General features: G+C 40.9%; 2 protein-coding genes across 7 annotated transcripts; both read right to left on the bottom strand.

The window, feature by feature from the left end:
* Positions 1–1,668: 1,668 nt before the first annotated feature.
* TRMU (tRNA mitochondrial 2-thiouridylase) lies at positions 1,669–11,594 on the bottom strand. Of its 2 annotated transcripts, none has more exons than XM_082045915.1 (11): positions 11,456–11,594; positions 9,768–9,862; positions 9,078–9,184; positions 8,408–8,530; positions 6,612–6,784; positions 5,629–5,682; positions 5,031–5,097; positions 4,122–4,222; positions 2,851–2,995; positions 2,520–2,602; positions 1,669–1,903 (listed from the first exon to the last, which is right to left on the bottom strand). In XM_082045915.1, exons 2-11 carry the CDS (start codon positions 9,815–9,817, stop codon positions 1,757–1,759), a joined length of 1,050 nt encoding a protein of 349 aa, XP_081902041.1. In that variant the 5' UTR covers positions 9,818–9,862; positions 11,456–11,594; the 3' UTR covers positions 1,669–1,756. The 2 variants fall into 2 exon arrangements, with proteins under 2 accessions (XP_081902041.1, XP_081902040.1); XM_082045914.1 differs by having other exon boundaries at positions 9,697–9,862; positions 11,456–11,588.
* Positions 11,595–13,052: 1,458 nt separating this feature from the next.
* Positions 13,053–25,782, bottom strand: GTSE1 (G2 and S-phase expressed 1). Of its 5 annotated transcripts, none has more exons than XM_082064999.1 (13): positions 25,706–25,782; positions 24,603–24,686; positions 23,862–23,925; positions 23,163–23,781; positions 21,779–21,949; positions 20,247–20,379; positions 19,153–19,319; positions 18,945–19,062; positions 18,685–18,757; positions 18,012–18,260; positions 16,547–16,757; positions 15,302–15,442; positions 13,056–14,330 (listed from the first exon to the last, which is right to left on the bottom strand). In XM_082064999.1, exons 2-13 carry the CDS (start codon positions 24,679–24,681, stop codon positions 14,247–14,249), a joined length of 2,109 nt encoding a protein of 702 aa, XP_081921125.1. In that variant the 5' UTR covers positions 24,682–24,686; positions 25,706–25,782; the 3' UTR covers positions 13,056–14,246. The 5 variants fall into 5 exon arrangements, with proteins under 5 accessions (XP_081921126.1, XP_081921125.1, XP_081921123.1 ...); XM_082064998.1 differs by having other exon boundaries at positions 13,059–14,330; positions 16,547–16,558; positions 16,589–16,757; positions 18,945–19,319; XM_082064996.1 differs by having other exon boundaries at positions 13,058–14,330; positions 18,945–19,319.
* Positions 25,783–25,867: the final 85 nt, after the last annotated feature.

The following is a 25,867-nucleotide window of genomic DNA, read 5'->3' as shown; positions in this document are numbered from 1 at the left end:
TCTGAAGAGACTGAAATGGCTATGTCCTTTGTGTCCTTGTAGTTGAACCTACCTCTACTAGTACAGTATCAAATAACAAACATACCTGAGAGTGTTGTCAGATGAGGTCATTGTAAAAAAACACATTAGTATAACACAAAACACTTATGAAGATTTTAATTGGGACATTTACTGGAAAGCTCAGATGAGGAAAACATGGAGCATTAACTCCTTAGTAATTAATTGCACATTTTGCAAAGACAAGTTTCAGGAAAGATAAGGAAAACATCAGGAAAAACACATAGTTACGACCAGGACCCATAACACAACTAACCTAACACAAATCAGGAGCTGACGTGAAGCACAAATTCTTTAGAGTTAACCTGCGCATGGATAGCCACTCTGAAGACAGACTTCTAAACTGAATTGATTTGGGCACTGGTGAAAAAGGATGGCTTTCTTCCTCTCTCAAACAGATCTACTGTAATGTCAAGTAAAATTCTAGTATTTTTTTCCATGGGTCAAGGTTTTTTCCCCACGGGGCTCCCTGAGCTGTGTTTAACTTTGCCAGACTAGCAGGTACACACTGAAAAGTGTCTTCTCCCCCTTCTACTTCCACACTTTGGAGAGAAAAAGATTACGCCTTTTCTTCTTTCTTGTAAGAAAAGCAGAAGTAACTGTTAGTATATTGTAAGACAGCAGAAGAGGACAGAAGGCTACACGGAATCCAAGTCTCCAGATCTGCTGAAAAGATCTGTTCATGGTGCAGCTTTCCTACCACCCAAACCAGATCTCAACATTCTAAACCCACCTGAAAAGCCCTGCTCCTGCACAGCTGGACTTCAGTGACAGTTACCTTCTACTACTGTGCTGAAAGACACGGCTTCATCTTTGTTGAATTGCTGTAATAAACTATTATAAGCTTAGGTTGTCCTCGACACACACTCAATCCTTGTAACTGTGGATAATTTGGACAGGGGTATTCAGTTCTTCCTAACACCACTCAATTTTGACACATGGCACGATCCAAGATCAAATTATTACTGGGTCTATATGAACTGTATAATAAAGGCATACGAATTTGCATTTTGCTGAAGCACGACAATGCATTTTCTTCTCCAGGACACAAAACAAACAGCCTCTGCCCTCAGTAGTTAACAAAAAATGAGTCAGTTATGTGAAAAATTTAACAATCAACATTGTTTTTAAGCCCCTAGATCTGTAATTCTGAATTACATAAACATGTGAAAGCATAGGTTAATACATCTTAGGAATCTAAAGCATTTCTTATAAAACTATATCAAATGAAAAATAAATATCTGTTCCTTGGAGTTCATCCAAAATGCTGAACTTTAATATTGGTTCATTCCTCATCCCATGTTCAAAGCACACACATTTACTGTAAAACAACGTATGCACTTTACCTAGAGACAGGTAACTTCAAGTAAGAAAAAAGTATTTCACTTATGCATAAAAGATAGATTTATGATTTCAGACATGATTTTTATATTAAAATTCTTGTATGCGTAACCACTATTACAGAGTAACTTTAAGACATCCCTTGATACATATTAACATAAATAGCACCAACCAGTCCAGTCAAATTGTACCAAACTGGCTTTAGTTTTAAATCTGTTCAGTGCTGACAGTCAAGAGCCGGGACGTGATGGGCAACTGACCTTTAGAATATACAGGTCAACAGAAAAACGTTTATTATTGTTTTTATTATTCTCAGGCAGCAAATTATCCAAAGTCCTTCAGTAAAGAAGCCCATGTGTTATGTTACGGGTTCCATCTTGTCAATCTCTTCCTTCTTTGGACCCTCCCCTCGGTTTTTGCCCTGTTGCATGGTGTACACTGACGGGCCCATCCTCAGGATCTTCCCACTGCCCAGGCACTCATCACCCTTGTAGAACACGGCAAACTAGGAGATAAACACAGGGAGAGTTTGTTTGTTACAACCAGCTCTCAGAATAATCTGCCTCCTGATGTGTTCCATGGGCCCACAAGCTTTGGGGAGGAAGAGAGAGGACAGAATGTGGGCTGGGAGAGGGCAACCAGAAAAAGTTTGAGAAGCACTGGTTTACGATGTAATGCAGCACCTTCATATTCGCTGTGTTAAAAGGCATCACTACACAGGACTGCTCCAGGACAGTGAAATTCACTGGACACGGATCCTCACTAAACAAATCCGAACACTAGAACCATATTAAGTAGCCAATTATCAAACTAATGCCTTTAAAAATCTGTTTCTTGAAGACAACAACATCTTCCGTTTCTGCATATACAAATGCTTATCAGAGAAGTTTTCATATAGTTCTAAAACTTGTCAGTTTCTCAGACAATATGAGGAACAGCAGACTATTTAAAACTAGGAACAATCTCCTTCAAAATAGCTGATGAATAGTCAAAATAGAGCTAACTGCTCTCACACACAACTAAATTAACCATTTTGCTCCAGCTAATAAAAACACTACTGTTTTATTAGCCAGATAAGCCAAAACATAAACAAGGAAAGAAAACCATTTCTAATAACTTACCTGCCCAGGTGTGATGGCTCTTGCTGGCTTCACTAGTGTCACCCACACACTCCCGTCCTGGTTCAGAGTCAGCACACAGGGCACTAGAGCAGAAAATGGCCAAACACCTGCCAGTTAATCTTTACGGTTCACATTCAAAGAGAAAAAAACTTCTTCACTCGTTTAACCAGATGTAAGTCAAGATACCAGTCCACAGAATTGTTTTATAAAGACACTAGAGAGACAGAAAGGTAAGCCACAACATTTCAACCATTTCTGCAAAACTACACTGAACACACCAGCACAGTTCCACAAACTGAGTAAAACAAAAAAGAAAACAAGATTTGATTACCCAATGGCATCTGATGCCGAAATCTGAGGTGACATTCCATCATTTTATCTCTAACGAGCTCCGCAGGAGGTTCCTCTGCTATCCAGTGCACTCGGTTTGTCCGCAACAGGTCTCTGTACAGAGCAGGGTGATCTGTTGTTGGTGCCTTAAAATATTAATTTTATTTATTGCTGATGCTTTTGCCAGAGAGCGTGTAACTTGTGAAGTAAAGCATGCAATACAGAAGCAGCATCCAGCCATACCAAAATGAAGGCCAAATGAGTAAGAAAGCAAGAGCTTATTCGCACTTAATCAGCTTCCATGTGGAAGCCTTTAATGAAAACAAAAAAAGGCTAAATCAAGCCTGAATTATTTGTCAACCTTCTGCACCTCAGAGTCACGTCACTTCTTATATTCTTTTTTCTCCAATCATATTTCTGCCTTCTTCAGACTGAGTTGAGATGTCCGCCACTCTCCCTACCCTACCTCAACAAGATGCTACCTCCCTCTTCTCCAATTTCCCAACTAAACACCTCCCCAGCAAACGTGCTGCACAAAAACAACCTTACTGTAGAGTATAAAAAACAATTCTTAGTCATCCCACCTGTTTCTTCTCAGCTCTCTTTTGATTATGATTTTTTCCCCCCATGCACATCAGCAAGTAGCAGAACACCTCATTATAATCTCATCAGTATCAAATAAGAATAATAACTGCATGGACAGCAATGAACATTAGCAATGATAGCAAGCTGCAGAACTCTCACAGGATTAGTCATTAAGACACCAATGACTGGCAGGATTACATATATATATATACACTATATATACACTATATACACATATTACCCATATGTGTGTGTATTTTTATATATATTTCCCAAGTTTTAAATAAGATAAAACTGTATTACTGGCTACTACTTCTTTTACTAGAAAAATAAAGTAGCAATACATAGTAAACCAAGATCATACACATTTTATATACTGTGTCATAATAACTACAATGAAAACCTCATGTTTTACAGCAGAAAATGATGGCTCAGTAGACTGGCTGATTCTTTTCAGTATTTCCCTTTGTTTGGAAATAGAACAAGCCAAGATCTAAACCAATTTCCTACTCAAGAAAAACTAGTTTGGACAAGATGTTTCAAATCTGCTGATGCTGCACTAGTTGATTCTTGTTTTCTCCAAGAGGAAAGCCAAGAATTCTGCCCAGGTTAGAACGACATTCTGTACAGCAGGAGTCACAAAACGCTTGGATGAGTCATTTGCAACAGCGGTGTTAATTAACTCACCACAAAGACATCTCCAGTGCTGACATCTTTATCTACAACGAACCAAGCGTCCTTCAGGCCTGCCAGTCTTGCCCTCTGGCCTATTGTGTAGAGGAACCAACCTAAAGAAAGAGGAAGAAGTAATGCTGCTAGTAAACTTTCATAGTTTACTTTCAGAAAAATATGTTAAAATCATTTCCCCAAAACGTGACCACCAAACAAAGAATAACAAACCAAGTAACTTTAGAGAATTTTGTCAATTACAGACCAAACTAACAAGTTTTCATTGGTACTGAAGCATGTGATTTCAAACTAATCTGTCTCAACCGCAGTATTTTTAGGGTTTATAAAAGACAAACATTTCTTTATTTCAGCTTTAATTTGTGTTTTTGTTACCACTCAGTCTTACCAATTTCCCGTACTTGTATGTACTAGTAGAACATCCTACTTCCATATGTTACTTGGGAGAGGAACTCAGTTCTGGCAGCTAGAACTGAGGAGAGCAAAGGACACGCACAGGGCAGGAAAGGGTAAGCTGCCCATGTTTGGTGAGGTCCTACTGTGCATCACTGAGGTACATGGTGTATTTTTTTCTGCTAAGTTTAGGTACTAAAGAATCGGGGACTGAAGCACAGTTCTTTTGAAATAATTAAATGAACAATGGTGTCTCACTATTAAATTAACAACCACTTAGTATCAACAGAGTAACCTTAGTAATTATCATTTACTTCACTGCAATACAGAACAAATAATCAAGAACCAGTTAAAGGCTCACTATTGTATAAAGCAAGTTTTCCACAATTATTAGAGTTATCAACCTGGGAAAAAACCCTAGACTGCTTTGGAATTTCACAAAATTTGTCCCTCCAAATATAAGCACTATTGTTTCATTTAACTAAAAGCAGTTATTAAGGTGGGTTAGCCAATTACCTTGGTGTGTTCCCATCACCTTCTTATCTTCAATGGAAACAAAGTTACCTGGTTGAGGTTCTAAATACTACCAAATAGGAAGAGATTGTTTAAGTCACAAGATGGCCCCAAAAAACTTCACAGTTTATTTCAGCTTCTGTCACTACGTTCCCTTGAAGTTGGAAAACTTAAGAAGCGAACTCTGCCCAAGCAGCTGACTGCCTCTTCCCTGGTGCTGCTTTAAGGAGAAAAGTAGAAAGGGCAGTCCCTACGAGCAGTATTGCTGCGCTTCACTCCCCGCATCCTCACCCACGCCAGGGCACGGCAGGACTCAGACGTCTGCCCCTCTCACATCCCAACTTGTCAGCCTGGCAGGCGCAGCAGGGCAAGTTCCCTCGCTCCTGTTGCTGCAGAAAGCGACTGCTTGCTGGTGGAGCGGCGAGACGCTGCCCACAGCCTGCTGGCGTGGGCTTCTGGGAGGCTTGGGACTGCACGGGGAGATAGGACATTGCTACAACGTGTGGGCCACAAGCTGCTGGAGGTTCTTCTGTAGTGTTAGAAACCACTACTGAAAACCAGAACAGAACATAAAGATTATCATAGATTTAATGTTGCTCACCTCAAGAAGGAAATTTTCGAAGTTTCTTTCACCAATGAAACAGACTCCCATACTCTGAAAAGGAAATGTGGTATTGAATCCATAAAAGCAGAGGAAAAAGATCTGAAATAATGCCTATTAATAATGTCCAAGATGGATTTTTTTTCCTCTATGTATCATGAACCATGCATCACAAACTATGCCAGGCATCTCATAAAATAAACAAAACCACAGCATCTGCTCCAACATAGGTAAACTAATTCTACACAGCACCAGTGAGAGCCCTAAGCATAGAAGAGAATAGGAAATAGAACACATGCTCAACAGACACATTAACCTTGCTGACTACATTGTATGTAAATTAAAAACAGAAGTCTCTTTCAGATTAAAGTACAAAACTAACACAAGTGATACAGTGAAGACTTACCTCTTCATAAAAACATTCATGAAAAAATATGTTTTCCTTTTCCTTTCGGTTATTGCCTACATTCTTCAACCATTCAAACCACCATTTACGGTAGATGGATATAAACATTAAAAGCTACCAAGATGCCATCAGCAATACAACTGCTGCCTGAATAGTTTTTAGGATCAAATAATGAAGTGTTATTTCTCAGCCACGGAAACAGAACTTTTAATGAAGATATATTGAAAAAAGTTATAGTGAAGAAGCCTTTAAAAGCTATGAAAATAAAGCTCAAAGGCTTCTCACCTGCTGTACTAGAGAACATCTTCCTTAAGGCTCACAGCATTCTATCACAATCCCCTTCACCTTAGTTCTTCTGAGATATAATAGTAGACAAATTATCTGCAAGCTAAATACACAAGAAACTACAAGCTCATAAAAGTACTTTTAAGCAGGCAGACAGCTATAAAATTGCTTCCCAATCTGTTCTATTATGGTGCTTGGAAACAGTCAGGTTGTCACAGATTAAAGTTCAAAAGTTCAGGAAAGTCTATTTTAGAAAGAAATACAAGTCAAAAGAGTTTAAGTGTTACCATGCCTCTTTTTTCTTTAGCACATGATGAAGACCGTGTTCTGCTGCTATCTTCTTCACGAAGCTTTTTGTTAAATCCCCTAAAGGGAAAATGGTTTTCCTCAAAGCCTCCTGTGAGATCTGACTGAGAAAGAAGGTCTGGTCCTTAAAGAGGTCTGCCCCTTGCAGGAGTTTCACAGCTGCAAAGTGAAGAACACATCAAGCACCTCAACATAACCCCTTTAAATAGTTCAACTTCCTTTAGTGTTGCGTTCAACAATCTACATTTTAGTTTTATTCTTTCCAAATACATGTTAAAGACAGCGTTTTGCAGGTTTTTCAAAATGCAATGGAAAAATGTTTGGTTACTCCCAATACTCAGAGTTTGACTTTTTTCTATAAAATAGATGAAATGTCCCAACTGCCCAGACGCAATAAAATCGGTGCCATTTTTCATTCATGTTCTGTCCACTCTCTTTAAGAGCTAATAGCTCTGATGTTTGGTACAAAGTCTACTGATGTGTTTCTGACTTTCTGACTCAAACACTGACTACTGGCCTGTAGTAGTTCGGTCACAACCAATAACACAAAATCTCAGCAACAGGGCAGAAAGCCTGCTCAGAGCATCACAAAATACAACAGCTGAGAATCACAGCCTGTCACAAGCATAGACCACTGGTCCAGCTGGCACCATTTCAACTTTCCAGAAAGAAAATTAAAACAAAGGAACAAATAAACCCCTTTAAGTCCAGAACAAACAAATGAAAGCAGGGAACACCAAAGCAGGGAAGCTGTAACACCAAAACATCACTGGGGCAGCTTTGCATAGTTTGCAAGTTTCCTTCCCTTTGGATAGAGCACATTTCTCATTTTACATCAGAGCTTCATCTGAGCTACTTTACTGCATCTTTGCCCACTGCAGAGCTATGTGGGAAATCTCTGAATTGCTGTCCGAGCTGTGACAGCGCTATGCAGACGCACCCAAACCAGCAAGAATCAGGCTAGTTCAGGTACCAATAACAACTGAATCCCTGTGGTGCAGAGACCAACCTCTGGCTAAACACAGCCACAGGCAAACTACTAAAGAGCAAAACCTACACTGCCGCCACTGGTACCATTGCTGACCTGAGAATCGTAGCCTTAAAAATCTCTGCACATCCTGCACTCGTATTTTTCAACTGCAGTACAGGCAGAACCTTTATGTGCCTGGAAAACCAGGCTTCTAAAGGAGAACAGAGAAATAAGGCAGAATAGTAGAACTAATGAATTAAAACCTGGAGTTTTTTTCCAGTAAAACAGAATCAAATTACATTATAAAATATGGTATTAATTTTAATGTTTCCAGGCCTTAATTCTTAGATTGCACTAAAGTATACCCCCATGATGAGGTCTATCAAAACTATATAATGAATAGCCAAAGAACACATTCCCTAAAACAGAAGAAACTTATAAGGAAAATTTTATGTAAGTTATGCAAATACTTGATCAAGATCTCTTGAAATACATGTCCAGGGTATAGAAGACAGACCTGTCTCCTTAATCCACATTACAGCTCCTTCAGAATCTTGATTACTCCTGAAATGCTTATTCTTACCCCTGCACCTGGGTTTGAACTCTCCAAACAGAAAATGTAATACCTGACTAGTCAGGGTAATTTTCAGTAAAGTAAAACCCATTTTGCTAATCACCCTTCTAGAAAGGCTGGGGTTTAAGCGGTAATCGTTGTGTGAGAAAAACAAAATTCCCTGACTCTGTGACGCTGAATATAGTTTAAATTTCTTTTTCATATCTAGGATGAAATATGAATTGAAGTAGCCACTTACTATTTCTAACTTCAAAACGGTTTCTGAAAAGCCTTTGTGGTCGTTTTATATGTTTCTGTTGAAACACTTCCTCATCCTCTAGCGAGGTCCTAGCGTAATGCCCAGTAGCAATTGCATCTGCTCCTGTCAAGAGAAAAATAAAACCAAACCGCAAAGTCACATGCTTGAAATTCGCCATTTAAAACAGCATTATAAAAAACTAGGAAAAAAAAAAAGGAGAAACCAATGAAGGAAGAAAACCTATGGAAAACTCTTATACTGACAATAACCATGCTCTTGCTACCTAAATAAGCTATTCATCGCTTGCGAGAACTTGTGCTTTTGTACTTCAGTGACCACCTAGGAATGTAAAAATCTTAATGCTCAAGTCAACAGAAGTCTCTGAATTAAATCTGCTCCTACACATCAGCAAGCTGATCTAGTGGAAGATGTGACGGACTATCTAGTTCCAACCCCAGTGCTGTGGGCAGGGACCTGAACCGCTCTATGATTCTGTATGTAATAACAAAGTTAAAACCAAATACTTTGTAAATACTGAAATACTAGAAGAGATATGTGGAATTAGGCAGGCACAGGAACTCATGTTTTTCCTCAGCTTTTTAAGAGTTTGTATCCTTTAAGCATTTTCACAGCACACACTCTGTACTGACACACTTCAAAAATGCCTTACCTAAGTTATCCATAGCATAGTGAAGAAAATAGTTGAATTTTATGTGCTTGTTACACACAATATCAGGATTAGGAGTCCTTCCTAATTCATACTCTTTCAGGAGGTCACTGTAAAATAAAAAATAAAGACACAAACGTATATAAACATTATTAACATCGCGTAATATATCCAGGACTGGAGGGTCTCATATTAAGCATTTTATGTAAGAAATAAAATACTTATAAGATTTTAACCTGTAAAAAACAATGCTCGGAAGATTTTCTCCACAGTGCACTGAGGACATGGTCAAACAAACACTTGCAATATTGTAACTGTGTTTTATTAATATCACCTCAGGGGATACATGGCTACCCACCAAGCACATCCTACTTATCTCTCAGGAAGTACTTTCAGAATTAAACAACCTTGTTTAATTTTTCAAAGTGACGGTACAGTGGAGCACACAGCACGAATTACTGTGGCTCAGATGAAAGGACAATAACTTAATCTGCAATGCCACCACTCTCTCTTAGCACTGATAATACTGAAATAAATTGCCTTTGCCCATTTTTTGTCCATCCTCACTTTTCACAGTAACACAGTTCTACAGTAGTATCACCTATTTTAAATGTGTTTCTACCTGAATACTTCATTCCAGTATTCTTTCACGTAGGAAACCTGGTGAAAAGGAATATCAAGCTTCTGACAAACCCGGTAAGCATCTTCACAATCTCTGTCAATGGAGCAAGCTCCTTGCTCATCCAGAGGGTCCCAGTTCTTCATAAAGACACCCGTCACCTGGTAGCCTACAAAAAGGCAAGAATCACAGTATGTTAGGGATTGGAAGGGACCTCGAAAGGTCATCTAGCCCAATCCCCCTGCCGAAGCAGGAACACCCAGATGAGGTTACACAGGAATGTCTCCAAAGAAGGAGACTCCACAACCTCCCTGGGCAGCCTGTTCCAGTGCTCTGTCACCCTCACCGTGGAGAAGTTTCTTCTCAAATTTAAATGGAATCTCCTGTGTTCCAGTTCATACCCACTGCCCCTTAACATTGGTTGTCACTGAGAAGAGCCTCGTGACACTCACCCTTTATATATTTATAAACATTAATGAGGTCACCCCTCAGGCTAAAGAGCCCCAGCTCCCTCAGCCTTTCCTCATAAGGGAGATGCTCCACTCCCTTCATCATGTTTGTTGCTCTGCGCTGGACTCTCTCCAGCAGTTCCCTGTCCTTCTGGAACTGAGGGGCCCAGAACTAGACGCAATATTCCAGGTGTGGTCTCACCAGGGCAGAGTAGAGGGGTAGGAGAACCTCTCTCGACCTATGACTTATAAGAACGACTTATAAAGAGAAATTTCTAAAGTCTCAACTCTAAAACTGTGTTTTTCAAGACTCACATGGGTAACTGCTTCTTTCAGAAGATGTGAGTAGCCCCATACTAAGCAAACATCCTGTGGAGTTTTGCACTACAGTCACAGTATTATTTTTTTCTATTGCTAACAGAATCATAGAAACACAGAACAGTTTGGGCTGTAAGGGACCTTCAAAGGTCATCTAGTCCAAACCCCCTGCAACGAGCAGGGACATCTTCAACTAGATCAGGTTGCTCAGAGCCTCATCCAGCCTGGCCGTGAATGTCTCCAGGGATGGGGCATCTACCACCTCTCTGGGCAACCTGGGCCAGTGTTTCACCACCCTCACTGTAAAAAATTTCTTCTTTGTATCTAGCCTGAACCTCCTTTCTTCTAGTTTAAAACCATTATCCCTTGTCCTACTGCAACAGACTCTGCTAAAAAGTCTGTCCCCATGTTTCTTAATTGCACTTTTAAGTACTGAAGGGTTGCTATAACATCTCTCTGGAGCCTCCTCTTCTCCAGGCAGAACAACCCCAACTCTCAGCCTGTCCTCACAGCAGAGCTGTTCCAGTCCTCTGATCACCTTGGTGTCCCTCCACCAGCTCCTCTCCAACAGCTCCATGTCTGTCCTGTACTGAAGGCTCCAGAGCTGGACACAGGACTCCCAGTGGGATCTCACCAGTGTGGAGCAGAGGGGCAGAATCACCTCCCTGACCTGCTGGTCACGCAGCCCAGGACGCGACTGTCCTTGTGCGCTGCAGGTGCACATGGCCGGCTCATGTCCAGCCTTTCAGCCACACAAACCCGAACTGTTCGGGCAGCCACACGCGATGTCATGTCACTGCTCCGAGTCCCTCCCATGCCCTCGGTCACCGCTCACTCCCGAGGCGCCCGGCCCGGGCTGGGGCAGCTCCAGCGGCCGCAGGAGGCGCATGCGCGGGGAACGGCCGGGCAGGAGGCCCGAGAGGGAACCGTGAGGTGGCGCACGGTCCCCGCTGCACCGGCAGAGAGCAGCGCCCGGCCCCGCCGCCCTCACCCACCTCTGCGGCGCAGCAGGAGCGCGGCCACAGCGCTGTCCACGCCGCCGGACACGGCGCAGGCCACACGGCGCCCGCCCGCCAGCATCGCCCCCCACAGCAGCGGCCGCGGCACCGCCGCTTCCGGCCGCTCACCCCGCACTTCCGGCGGCCGCAGCCCGTGGGAAACGCGGCGCCGCTCAGGGGTTCCGGCGCTGAGCAGGAGCTGGGGGGCGTTAATTAACGCAGCAACACAAGCGGCAGGAGCACCTGCAGTCACCACCTGCAGTCACCACCTGCTCGCTCGTAACGGCGGGCACCCTACTTCCCCGAAAGAAAGAACAACAATCTATATTTATTCTTGAACAAAACCCCAACATTTATTCGCATTTATTCTGGAACATGGCCGTGACTCCGATCTGGCTGTGAGAGCACAGCACTTGCCAGCCCTTATTGCTTTGGCTCTCCTGGGGTCTTCTGAGTGAAATTCCTGTGGGGGCATCCACTTTTCTTGGTGAAGGGTCTATCTGTCCTGCTGCAGTCTATTGCCAATTAATTTCACTTTTTTACATGTATAGCTGCCTGGGCACTACTTAAATTGACTTCTGAAATGAACTTATTTTTGGAGTAGGGCTTGCATTTTGAGAATCCTCAAAAATCCTGAAAAATCATGATAGGGCTTATTTTCACAGTAGGTCTTATTTTAGGGAAGACATGGTACCAATGAGGACTTGCCGTGTTTTCCCCTGTTCACTGCTGAATTGGGTGCCACACAGCTGGCCCACACCTCACCCCACAGGGCAGGGGGCTCAGGGTATTGGCGACAGGAGAGACCAGACATTGTTAAACCAGCCAGAAAGGTGGAAAAAGCTGAAGAGCTTCCTGTCCCACAACCCTCTCCCCTTCTTCAGGACAACCAGAACCCTCAGACAAAAACTCCAAGCAGGAGCCTTGCAAACATCCATGAGCAACAGGAGTCAGCAAGTTGAATGGGACAAAGACCCAGAAGAAAACATCATGGTCTCTGTTTGAATGCTTCATGTTTGTTACCACCTAACACAAAGGCTTGTCTACCTGGCTCCAGCTGTTTCTGGAGGACAGCGCAGGCCTCCCTGCACTAACCCTGCTGCAGGCACCTCTGGGTGTTTGAGCAACTGAGTTGCACTGTGAAGCTCATAGTTGCAGACACATGGAGCTGCTGCCTCAGTGCCTGAGCTCCAGTGCATGGTCAGGCTAGTCAGTGCAGGAGCTGAATCCCAGAAGTTATTCAGCAGGTCAGGCACCTGCTTCAGCACCACATGCTTGGGTGTTTCATCTGGCTGATGACTCCAGCTTGTTCACAAGGTGTCATGGTCATGCTCAACACCAGGGTTCAGGTCTGCTGCCTGCAAAAGCCTGTATTCACATGTGTAGTTCTCAATGGGCACAGAATACTTGGCTCTCCTGCAAGTCCCTGAAGCAGAAGGCATAAACCAATTTACCTATTTTTTAAAAGAAATCACAAATACATACATCACTCAAAAAAAATTGATTTTTTTTTTTTCCTTAAAAATCCATTTCAATTTAGAAATACGTAACCAAAGTCAGTGTTCTATCCATTTAGGGGCGAGTTGAAGACCTGGTTTGAGTATTGCTTTTAACTGCACAGAACTGATTCAAAGTTTTAATACATGTTTCAGTTGAAGCAGTCCTCTTGCTTTTCACAGGACAGCAGGAACAAGCAAAGAAAGCACAGAAATTCCACTTTTGTGGTTCATATTTGGCAGGAGCAGGTAGCACGGTTGTTTTCTCTTGACTCAGTTTTCACAATCTGGCTAAAGGCCTTCATTGAGAACATGATCTGACACTGCAGTAACCACAGAAAATGCAGCTGTGCTAAGCAGGCAAGCACCTTCAGATAACACCAAGGCAGAAGCCTCATTCAGCATCAAAATGTTTGACAAACTCATCTCAACACTTCTTCCTACTTAATCACTTAGAGTATCCAACTTCTACTACTTTTTGAATTAATAACAACAGCTGAAAATCCATTTCCGTCTCTTGATAAACTTGCACTAATATATTAAGCTAGTACATACACACAAGAAGCCTCTCGTCTCTAAGATAGGCTTGTTGCTTCAACAGTTAGGGTTTACTACTGTGTGCATTTTCATTCATCTCCCTGTATTTAAAAATCTCCAAATAATATCCAAGTCAGGCAATTCAGGTAATAAAGCATTTTTCTGTTCTTTGAGAGTAGAAAAGTTCAAGTTACCTTTCAAATGTTGAAACAAAACCATGTGGCAGTAACAAGCTGTTGCTTTTTCCTTTGAATGACATAAATTCAGCTGTTATTAGTATATTCCACCAGCATTCAACAGCAAAATGTTTGTTTACAAACTTGCTACACTTTTGTATGAAAAAACACACTGATGTCCAGTAGTTTTACCTATCTTAACATTTGTTCATTAAACACTAGAATAGTCTCAAAGCCAGTAATAAAAGATTGCTAATTTTTTACAACAGTTTGTTAAACAACTCTTTTATTTTAAATTAAATCTTCATTGCACACAAGGGATAAGGAACCAAAGACAATTGGCAGGAGATGAAGACAGACAGGCTCCAAAGCCTTAGAACAACACAGTTTAAATTCCATGGAAAGAACCATTAAATCAGACTTAGTCCTATGTCAAGACGATTAGAATTCTATTAATGCAGTTAATGCAGTTCATCAGATAATCTACAGCCTTCTTCAAAAAGACTTGTATGAGTGAAGAGTAACAACTAAAGACTTGAAATATCACAGATGCCAATAATTCTTCTTTTCAATTCATGTTCAGAACTTGAGCAGAGGGGAATCTAGATTTTCTTTGTTTACATCGGGACTCAAAGTGATAAGAGGTGAACTCAAATCAATTAACTGAAAAAAAGAAAAATAAAATTTAGCTACTGTGGTCAGCTGTTGCATATAACTACTAGCAGTGATAATCTCCATTAACACAGTCTTTTCATGTACTTTTTTTTTTTTAAGATTCCCATTACTATCCAGGAGACAGATACAAGAATCACACTCAAGCTTTTAGGTTCAGGTTTTTAAACATCTCGTTCCTTCTTAGACAAGCACAAGCTTGTCACGGGGTGGTTACTGCCTGTATTCACCTTAAAAGCCTAAGAAGACTTTTTAAAGTTTCACTGCTGTGCATATTCAAGTGACACTGTCATCTGGGCAGGGCAGAGCACTTCTAAACGCCCCTGACCCCAGAAGTCAGACTTCTGTGATCCTCTTTTAAAAGACTTTGAAGGACCCGATATTAATCCCAACTACATCCAATGTCAAAGGCTGCATCCACATAGTTACCACCATTCATCTGACAATATCTAAAGGCATCTACCCTAAAGCCACTAGTGCACAAAATTATTTGTCCAGAAATACTTGTTAGAGTAGACTCCAATGCACATCTTTCAACTAAGGGAGGGGATTAGGACTTAAACAAGAGAAACACCCTTTCTTTCTTGCTGAAAATGATCTGCTGCTGGCACCAAGAACTGCAAATCTACAAGAAAAAGGAGTCAACGTGCCTACTGTACTGATGCCAGCACTCCCTGCTTCAGACAGTTTCATTCTGTAAGAAACGCTTTAAGCATCAAGGTCTTTTTCCATCTTCCTCCTTTTTCTATTTGCAGATTCAGCTCTAGTTCAGATCACATTGTTTGATTTTAAATACTATGTTCTCTTAAGGGCATCTTAACATGTAGGAATATATTGAACATATTGAGCTAACAGTAAAAAATGTTTACAGTATTGTGGAGCCTCTCTGCAGGCAAGTGTATGCAGCCAGTTGACATTTTTCTGCTAGTATATTTGTACCAGAAAACTTGAAGATAACTTACCTTTACCTGTCCTGAGAATGTAGGCTTTAGAGGAATAATCTTATTCACTTCAGGGGTATTGGAAAGGTCAATCAGAGGTCTGCTTTCACATTCCAAAGTGTGTGGGAAAGATTCATCTATTCCAATATCTACCAGCAAGGCCTTTAAAAAAAAAAGTTCAGGTTTTCCCCTCTGTTCTCCATGCTTCTTTCATAAACATTTAGGCAGCCAATTTAGCTTATACAGCTGTAATAATCACAGAACAGGCTTAATTTACAGGTTGGGTATTTTTTTATGCAGGGTTGCCTGCACACAGTGTGAAAACCTCAGCTCTTGCTCTGCCAATGGCCAGCATCACAAATGGGGAAAATGCAGTGAGAGAAAGCAAAATAGCTCCTTGGGGCACAAAATTTTTCACTTAAAACCAGAGTTAAGCCAAATTAAAAACTATATTAATATTTAAATGACTTGACTACAATTATTGTTCAATGTCATTTAGCCATATAAAGTATTCTGTAGAGCTCCAAGCTTAAGTTATGCTTTTGTCCAGTTGAACTACCCTATACATATGCTAACCAATTCTGTAACAGATACTTTATGTCATCGAGTAACCTAACAGAGATAATACCAATGCAGTAACATCAAGCAATTAATCTACAGATTATTGCACACTAGAATGTTCATAAATCAATAGCCACTTGGACAGGTTAATATTTCAGAACTACCAGTTCAGTCCTTTCTCAACATGACGCCAGTCAATTTTTCAGAGCAGAGAAAAGCATTCACTGGATTAAGTACATGACATTTAACTACATTTACTGCTACATGGGCTTTGGGATTTAATCCTCACTCACTATATGCAGATTTTCTCTACTGTTAGGTGATTGAATTTAGCTACAGCAGTGGTTTTTTTTTTCTTTTACTTGGTTTTTAAGGGCTTTATGGCTGCAATAGGAACTGCCTTGTGACATTGACTTTCTAATCAAAAACCACAAGGATTTCACAGTACTTCCAGAAATGGAAATTTAATATGAAATCTTCAAGTATTTGTCTGTTCAGCTTTGAGATGGGAACAAACTTAGTGGAAACACTGAACACATGTTCAGTGCTAAAAACAGACAGTAGAGGGTGCACACATTTAAAGTTAATCCACTTCAAGTTAATGTGTACTGAAGTGGTTTTCCTCCCTATCCCTCATCTTGAAATAATCTATTTTGAAGAAGTTTACTTGGTAGTTCTATAGAAAAATGTATTGTCATTTTTTACCTCAGTTTGTTTCTCTTCAGTGAGCTGATTTTGTACTTCAGCCTCTTCAGCCAGCTGATTTTGTACTTCAGCCTCTTTTATTTTGTTTTCTGCTACTTCTGCAGCAGCTTTTTCTGGTGAGAAGTCAAGTGCAAGAGGTAGCACAGGTGGAGGAGATGTATCATCTTCTGATGAAGACACCTGTGTCTTAGTCTCTTTTGTCTGTTTAGAGCTAGGGAAAAAGAGCATTGGCAATAGAACTTTTAAGTCAGCATGAACTACTAAAGCCAGAAAAGCCAATGTCCTAACCTCGTTTTCTCCTTCTGCCCCCCCCCCCAAGTTTTAATGACCAACAGGCTTCCCATATTTTCATCCAAAAGAATACTAGTTACCTGCAAAATACAAGTTATTTCATGCTACAATAAATGTATAGGCTACCCGTGGGGAAAAAAAAAAAAAGAGCTAATGACTTCAGCATGATGAAGAACTTAATCCTAAATTGGCATATGCAGCCTAAACTTCACAAATGGAATTTTTTGTTTTGTTTGGTGTTTTTGTGTGCAGTTTGCTGCTTTTTTTTTTTTAAGACTTTAAAGAAACAACTAGCAAACAAGTACTAATATTGCATATCACTCAGCAACCCACTTCAGTCCCTGGTGAGAGGAGGTACTGACACCAGCTGGAAGACCAGGAGTTGTAATCAGCTTAGTATGATAAAGTCATTGTAGAGAGAATAGTTGTTGCCTTGAGAGAAAAGACTATTTTGGACATTTAGCCTAAGCAATATAACATACAGGAAGAGTGTTCTAGCCATGAATCATTCATGCTTTAATACTGCTCATCTCCACCAACCATGAAGTAAGCCTGCATACATATTTATGGCACTGGTGAGGAGATGTTTGGCTGATATGAAGAAAGTAACATTTTCACAGAAACTAAGCATGATTAACAACAGTGTAGGATTCACCCATTCTGCAAGCAATTATTTCAAATGAAATACAGGTAAGCCTGCTCAGAAACTAAAGTTCAGTCAGCTAAATCCCTGGCTTTTCACTGATGCTTTAACAAAGTGTAATTTTACAGAAGCACTGGCAACAGTATAAAACAAAGCTAAGAGTAATCTATATTTTAACCAGCTCCTTTCCTTCATCAGGAAACAACAGCAAAATAACACCAGCATCAAATCAATTTTCAGTCAAAACATCAGATACAAGTCTTAAGTTGTCCACTAGCTCAAGAAATACAAATAACTCCCTATTAGAGATTATAATTATTAAATGTCAGATATTGACTCATCTCAGTAAGGCTTATAGTATTTCACTAGTCACAAGATGTAAGTATTTATTAAGATTATAGAGCATCTATGCTCAAATGTTTCATTCTAATATTTAGCAGAGGTCCTTCAAACCTTAAAGTCATCAATAAAATTCATTTAGGAGCAGTTTGCCTACAATACTCTTTTCATACATGGAGGTTTTTGTCTTACCTAGCTGTAAGAATCTTTTTCTTAGAAAAGCTGGAACTTTGACGAACAGGTGCAGCACATGGAGAAAGTGCCATTCTTGGTGCACTTTTAGGAGTCACTGCTGGAAGTCCTGGGATACGGCGAACAGGTGTAGGTAAGCCAGAACGTTTTAGACTGGCAGGAGTCATGGAGACAGACATCTCAGGAAAGCAAGGGTTCTGAAAGGTCCCATCTCCTGAGGCTGTCACAGGAGTGCTGACTGCCATGGCACTAAAAAAGAAATATGCATTAGCCAAAAGCTTTTAGAAACAGTTTTATTCAAACTATTCTACCAAACAATAGAAATCTGTCTCCCTTTGGTCAGTAAGGGAATGGTAATCATCATAAAGTTGATAATCACAGCATAGTAAGGGCTTCATAAGAAATTATTTTAGGAATTCCTCTAGTCTGCTTCACACTGTAAAGAAAACCTCAAGTCAGGGGGGAGAGGGTTGTTTGGTTTAGTTTTGGGTTTTGGTATTTTTTTCATTATTATTTTAAAATCAGTTCAAATAGGCATTAACATAGCTAACCTGCAGGGTCTCAAAGGACTAGACAATTAAAGAAAAAACTTTTAAATACTGTTGGCAACACCCAACCATGTTGCATTCTAAGAAGTATGCCCCAGTATGTTCAGTTTTCAGTTAAGCCCTACCTTCCAGGTGTGCCACAAAATGCTAGTCCATGAGATGGTGTTGCTTTTGGTGCCAGTTTGCTTGTTGGTGTACCTAAGGAGAGAAGTTTTGTTAATTGCTATCCACATTCATATTTTTATAAAAGATACTTTTCAGTTAAAATACTAATTCCTTCCCAGAGGTGGACAGAAGTGTAATGTAACAAATAACAAGCATTCAAGGTAAATGTTTACTTTTAGTAGCCAAGCTAGAAGACAGGTCACGTAAAGTATGCACTTACCTCCAGTCTTCACCGGAACCTTAGTCAGACTTGCAGGAACAGACAAAAGTCGAGCCCTGGGCTTTGGACACAGGCTTCCTCTTGTTGCACTTCCATCTTTAGTCTGCTGACATAGGTTCTGTAGACCAGGAACAGAGCTCAGCTTCTGAACTCCACTGCTTACAGCCTCAGATGGTATCACAGAAGCTGAAGATTTAGCCAAGCTTACAGCACTGGATGTTTTGGGAGTACTAGATCTCGCTTGCTTCCTGAATTTCTCAGTATTGGCAGCCTGCAGAGATGATACCCTGGTGGGTCTGACCAAGCCCAGCCTGTTTGTGCTAGAAGAAAGCCTAGAGCCACTCACACTGGCTTTTGAAGACACACTTGACTTTCCTGAAATAGAAAGTTATACTTCTGAATCATTGCTTATTGCTAAGTTTTTGACTAAGCAGAATAATTACACTCACACTGGAAAAAAAAACAGCAATTTACAGCATTTAAATTTATGTTCAAACAACTCAAGTTTAAGGAGAACACAAACAACTACTGAAAACTTACTCCCTGAATTCTCCAGCTATTTTGTCTGTTTTAGAAAATCTCCTCACCAAATTCCTGAATTACTGCAATCAAGCCAAAGAATATTCTTCAAGAAATGCCAGTACAGTTCGCAGATTCAAGCTACATTTTCAACATATTCTCCCAGCACAGTTATTTCTGTTCCCTTAATCAGACATTCAAGAAGGTAATAGTTCAAGTTATGCTTATTAACACCACAGACTGAACTGCCCCACAGATGCTTTTCTCAGTTTTCTGTACAGTTCTTACTTTTAGTCTGTAGGTTAATTTCCTTATTAGGAAGAATCTTGACTATACACTTTATCATATAAAATATTTCTTATTAAGCTCTAACTTTCACTGATATATTTTCCATCCAGAAACAAGGTACAAAATAAAAATTTGCAGTAACTTGGTATCTTGATAGATCTACAAGAACTGTGGTGCTTAAATCCGGCAGTATTTTTACGAGATGATTTTCCTGATCCATTGAGGCTTACCAAAAGGGTCAAATTTATGTCCTCATTGTAGTATGAGCCTCTTGTATTAGGTTCTCCCCACAGTTGGTTTTTTTTTCCAATCTGCTTGAGAAAACTTCATCCTTTTATTAGGCTTACAGAAACTCAGAACTTTGGACTAGGACTTCCACCTTCCTTTTGCATTTCAGGTGTTTTGGTATTGTTTTTTATCCAAACCCACAGTCCAAGACACACTTAGCTACTTCAAAATTGATCTGTGGCACAAATCTGTAGTAAGAGTGATTACCATTTTTTCCTATGGGAGAAATGGGTAAACTTGAATTCAGACTTGAGTTCATGCTGGAAACTGATGAAGTCCTTCTTGTGAGACCACTGGCAACACCAGGAAGTTTCAGATGTGTTATCTTCTTCAAGCCAGGCTGAATCAGAGAATATAGTTTATTCAAAAGCAAAAAAAAAAAAAACAAAAAACAACTACTTAACACATTATTTTGCCATGCTTTTCTTGGTATTATATGTTTGTATTTGTGAATTTTAGATTGGTTCCTTCCTCAGAGTACAGTTTTAAAAGTGAATTTTCTAAGAAACAGTTCATTATATCTGGGTTATTATACAGAACTGGAACAACAAATCTAGGAGGTGGACTGTTACTTTTATTGCTGCCACAAACTTGAGTATGAACTTCAAGGAATTAAAGACTAAAAGGAGTAACCCCAGGCACCAGTTTGTGCTGGGCACCAAGCAGCTGGAAAGCACCTTACAGACAAGGCCCCTGGGAGTGCTGGTAGACAAGCTGACCTGGAGCTGCTGATATGCCCTTGCAGCAAATAATGCTAATGGTGCCCTGGGCTGCACAGGGAGGAATGTTGCCAGCAGGTCAAGGAAGGTGATCCTGCCCCTCTGCTCACCACTGGGGAGGCCACAGCTGAAGATCTGTGCGCAGTTCCAGGACCCCCAGTAGGAGTACAATCTGGTAAGTGTCCAGCAAAGAGCCATGAAGATGCTAACAGCCTTGAGCATCTCCCATCTGAGGAAAGGTTTAGAGAGTTGGGACTGTTCACCCTGGAGAAGGGAAGGCTCAAGGTGGATCTCATCAATACATACAAATATTTGACAGGACAGAGTCCAGTGCTGCCTAGTGACAGGACCAGAGGCAATGGGCACAAACTGAAACACAAGAGGTTCTACCTCTGAACATCAGGAAACACTTTTTTACTGCGAGGGTCATCGAGCACTGTCACAGGTTGCCCAGAGGTTGTTGGGTCTCCATCTTTAGAAATACTCACAAGCCATCTGGCCATGGGCCTAGGCAACTGACTCTAGGTGACCCTGCTTGAGCAGGGGCTTGGACCAGATGACCTCAAGAGGTCACTTCCAACATCAGCACCGTGATTCAGTGAAGCAGCACACAGCATGGAAGTAGGTGTCTAAAGCTCCAAAACAACTCCTGACAGTTATAGGTATTCTACCCTCATACAAGTTATGGCAACCTTTTCATATGGTATAGTTAACCACATACACAACAAAACTTTGTTTCTTATAGAAAATTGCTGATCACTTAACTGCAACTAGTGCTTTAAAAAAACCCAAAGGTAATGCTTGTTAATCCAACACATTCATAGCTGCTCTTAAGTATGTTCATTGTGTTATAGGCTTAGAACAGACATTCAAGAACGGCAACTGCAGAACAGAGACTATTCCTTAAAGCCATTATACAAAACTGTATAACTTTAAATTAGAAAGTAACTACATTCAGTTTTTTCTTTGTATTGAAAAAAATCACAAAAATATTTTCATATTAAGAACTCTTGCCATTACCTTACTTGGTGCAGGAAGAGCTTTTTTATCTTGCACTGAGGAACTGCTACTGAATGAAGACTCAAAGACATCTGAAGCAGCACTAGATTTATCAGAAACTGGATCTTCAGATGATCCCATGCTGTTCGAGTCTCTTTGTGTAGAAATACTAGCATGTTTTCCTGATCCAGGCTGTAAATTTCAACATAACATTTTAAAAGCTACTAGTGTTTCTAGAAGTGACCATAAAGCTTTTTACACAAATTTGGTTTTTTTTAAGAAACCAAGAAAACAATAAATGAAGAAGCCTTTGAACCCAGTCACATCCTCAGTCTTTAGATTAATACAGTTTAAAGTTAGTCTAATGGGTATATTTGCTAAGTACTAGAATGTGTTTGAACCCAGATGTTGGACACCAACCTGAGGAAAGCTCTGCAACAATTCATCAGCACAAACTTCATACAAGCATGTGCACCTACATACTGTAACAGCTGTTCCATACAAGGTCTCCATTTAATTAACATCCTTCTGCTTTACACTAGCTTTCCAAAGGACAAGACGCTACAATAGTAGACTGCACTATGCAAACTGTCTGTTTAGACAGCAGGGTACAATTCAACTAGTTAAAGCATTAAGACCATGCCTTTTCTTATAGCACCCAAAATCAAGAAGAGACCCATAACATAAAGGAATCAAAGGGTCCCTGATTTTCTATAGGTTTCCAAGGAGCCAATAACACATTTCCAGTAAAATCTGCAGTACCTGCTGGAGCCTAAGCCATAAGGTGTAAAGCAATAAAATCCAGAACTTGTATCTAGAAACTGGGATTTGTGCACACAAGGTCACTCTTGCCTTGCTATCCTAGAACACATTTTCAGCTGGTCAAACAGCTACATCCTACATGTAATACCATGAATTAGTGCTTCTCATGATGGAGACACATTGTGAACAGAACTAGTGCTAAAAGATTTTACTGTCCTAACAAAATAATTGTGGTTTTCCCCCTCTCCATCTCTGCTGACAAGGGTTAAGAGTAAACAAAGCCATTTTTGCACATTAAGTCACTAATAACACTGAAGTAATTTTACCAGCAAGAAAACAGTGTTTAAACAGCAGCCAGGAATTTTGGTATTCAAAACACCAGAATACAATGGAGAAGAAAATTGCCTCCAGATGCTCCACATTGTCATAATAGATCAACTAGTTGGCTACTATACCATAGTATATGCCTTAACTTTATTTTTCACATATAATAACATTTCCTGCCTAAGGATCTTATGAGGTAGGGAAACATCAGAAGATTAAAGTCCAGTTTTAAAAATAAAAGCTTGTAGACAGTTTAAATATTCCTCAAACACAAAGGCCATGTTTAAAGAAAACATTGTTGGCCAGAAACTGTCTTTACCTTTTCAGTAGTAAACAAATTGCTTTTTCCAAGAGCAGATGAATGTTTTGCCATTGGGAGTTTGCCAGGTGCCTTCATATTTATTTTCTTAGTTTTCTGTTCTTGTGTCAGAGGTGAACTGGCAATTTTCATAGGAGATACACAAATTTTACCAGGGCTTCTGTTTGGAGAAGTATGAAGAGCATGTGTTTTATCATCTGACAAAAGTTTATCTGATTCCTTCTGAAAACAAGGTGGCAGCTGACATGCTGGGCTATTCTGCACACAGTATGTCTCCCTTTTAACAGCCCTGGGACTTCTCTCTATATTTTGGTTCCTCAATATTTTCAGTTTTGACTTCGGATCCTCCACAAATTTTTCTATAATCTTGTTTTCCTGCTCTTCTGATTGGCTTATTTTAGTCTGTTCATTGTTGCTTACAGTCTGTATTTGCAGTGCTAATGAATGAGCTTCTTTGCTAATTTCCACAAAGTTCTCTCCCATAAGTGGGCTCCACATCAGTTTATCATCAGAAGGAGGCAGTCTCTTTTTTTCAGCACATTTTTTTGCTTCAATATGGACAGCAATACATTTTTCTTTGTGCCCCAGAGGTCCAAAAAACACTTCATCTTCATTTCCACTAAAAAGAAAAATAAGTCAGCCCAGCATCTTATGTTTATCCTCTTTAAAGGTATATGTACCTGTAGACCCTTCACTTACCTTGCTGGAGAAAGTGAAAGGTCAAAATCAAACTTTTCATCAATTAGAAGAGGAATGTCTGAAACTATAACAATAAGGATTTTGTCACAATGGGGATTTGCAATAAAAATGATTGCATTATGCTTTGACAATTTGGTGAAACTGTCAGAAAATAAAGTTTTAGCTACCAAGTTTAAGTAATTAATAAAAACATGGTTTAGGTCAAATAAATTGAAGGTACAGCTGTGAATACAATCATAATTGTGATAGATGCCCAAATATCACAAAATATCTCAGAGCTTATTTCTATAATAAGGTAGGATCCAGCTGTGGGAAAGGGTATCAGCAACCTCCAGTCAAGAGAAGGGAGAATACATAATCTAGAGCTACATGACAAGGCAGTTGTCCTATCAGTCAGTTCTTTTCCAGTTGAGACCACCACAGGACAGTAACTGGAGCCAGTAAGAAAGATTAGTTTTCCTGTTAGCTAGCATATACACTAAATATTAATTTAGTGGGAAAGGGAGGAGCCCAGGCTAGATATGTAGAAGAGAAGCTGATGACATCATGTCACTACCACACATGCTCTAGCACCAGTGCTCCACAGGCTCTTGAGGACTTTTGTAAGTCTGAGGCTGCAACAGCAACCCATGCAAGGAAACAAGTACACAGAACAAGAAATAAAGCAGATGCTGCATATCTGATCTGAACTGCCTTAATAAGGAATACACAAGAGAATATCCCAACATGTTCTATACCTACCATTCCCCATACAGACACTTGTTTTTTCTTCAGTCACATGACTTGAGCAATCTGCTGATATTTCTTTTCCTTCCTCCATAGTGTCTGGAAAAGAGAGAATTAGCTATACAGTTGGTTTAAAAACAAACAAACAAAAATACCCCAAAACAAATACACCGCCCTGAAACAATAAGGTCACAAAATCTTATTATATTGTCAAATTAGCAAGGAGGCAAACATTCCCTCTGAAGGCTCTTATATGTTATGTTTAGGGATAGCAAGACAAACACAGTTTATGTGCTGTCACACAACTCACCGTCCTCTCTTGAAACGTGCTATCAAATTACCTGAGACTATGCATATGTGAGGTGTTGCAGCCTCTGTAAAAAGCCTTCAAATTCAGCAGCAATACCTAGGATTTTTGAAGGTCTTTAACACAAACTTTATGTTCAGCAACTAAGCTCCGTATACAACTACAGCTACAACGGGCAGCACAGCTGGACAGTTACAGAACACTGCCACCCCACAGACTAAAACCTGCTTTTTACAGCACTAATCCGAGATTGACATTAACCGAGAGTCAGCACATCTGTGCTGTGCTTCAGACAGCACCTTTCACCTGTGGACAGAAACCCATCACATGCGATCTTCCTGTGCGCAAAGGTTAACTCGTCCTTACCCTAACATAAGGCGCTCAGGCCTTGCCGAGAGGTCGGTCAGTCAAAAGACCCCCAGAAAGGAGCGAGCCCGTGCGGTGCGGCCGGACCGAAGGGGTTAACGCGGGGCACGGACCTACCAGGGCCGGTCCCTCACGAGGCAGCTCAGTACAGCCCACGGAAGCGGAGGGAACCTTCCCCCCGCTCCACACACACCCACACCCACCCACCCCCCGGGGCAGAGGTTGCCCGGCAGACACGGAGCCGTTCACCAGCCACAAGGAACGCCGCAAGGAGCCGCCCGCCTCTCCCCGCCTCAGGCGAGCTCGCGTAGGCCCCGGCAGCGGCAAAGGCAACGGCCCCTCTATAGCCAGAGGCCTCAGTCACCACACCGCGACGCCGGGAGAGCAACTGCGGCCGCCAAGGGTCCCAGCCGGGGTCCAGGGCCACACCCGCCACCCCGCTCACCTCTGCGAGGCCGAGGAGCGCAGAGCAGCGCGGCGCTGCCGCCGGACCGTTTGAAATGTAGCAACCCGCTCACGTGACTCGCGCCACGCGCCCTCATTGGCAGGTTCGAACGATACGCGTCCCGCCCGGGGCATTCTGGGGCTTGTAGTGGGACGGGGCTCC

The sequence above is a fragment of the Streptopelia decaocto genome, assembly GCF_964273445.1.
Source record: "Streptopelia decaocto genome assembly, chromosome: 1".
In the NCBI taxonomy this organism is placed as follows: domain Eukaryota; kingdom Metazoa; phylum Chordata; class Aves; order Columbiformes; family Columbidae; genus Streptopelia; species Streptopelia decaocto.
This window is presented reverse-complemented; position numbering and strand designations above follow the sequence as displayed.

Coding starts and splice junctions, on each gene's coding strand:
- TRMU (XM_082045914.1), bottom strand. CDS start 11,540: ATGCTGGCGGGCGGGCGCCGTGTGGCCTGCGCCGTGTCCGGCGGCGTG. Junction 2,603..2,850: donor TCGGCATCAGATGCCATTGG/GTAATCAAATCT, acceptor TTTCTGCTCTAG/TGCCCTGTGTGCTGACTCTG. Junction 1,904..2,519: donor GAGCCATCACACCTGGGCAG/GTAAGTTATTAG, acceptor TTTATCTCCTAG/TTTGCCGTGTTCTACAAGGG.
- GTSE1 (XM_082064996.1), bottom strand. CDS start 24,681: ATGGAGGAAGGAAAAGAAATATCAGCAGATTGCTCAAGTCATGTGACT. Junction 23,926..24,602: donor AAGTGTCTGTATGGGGAATG/GTAGGTATAGAA, acceptor TTATTGTTATAG/TTTCAGACATTCCTCTTCTA. Junction 21,950..23,162: donor ATTTGTTTACTACTGAAAAG/GTAAAGACAGTT, acceptor TGAAATTTACAG/CCTGGATCAGGAAAACATGC.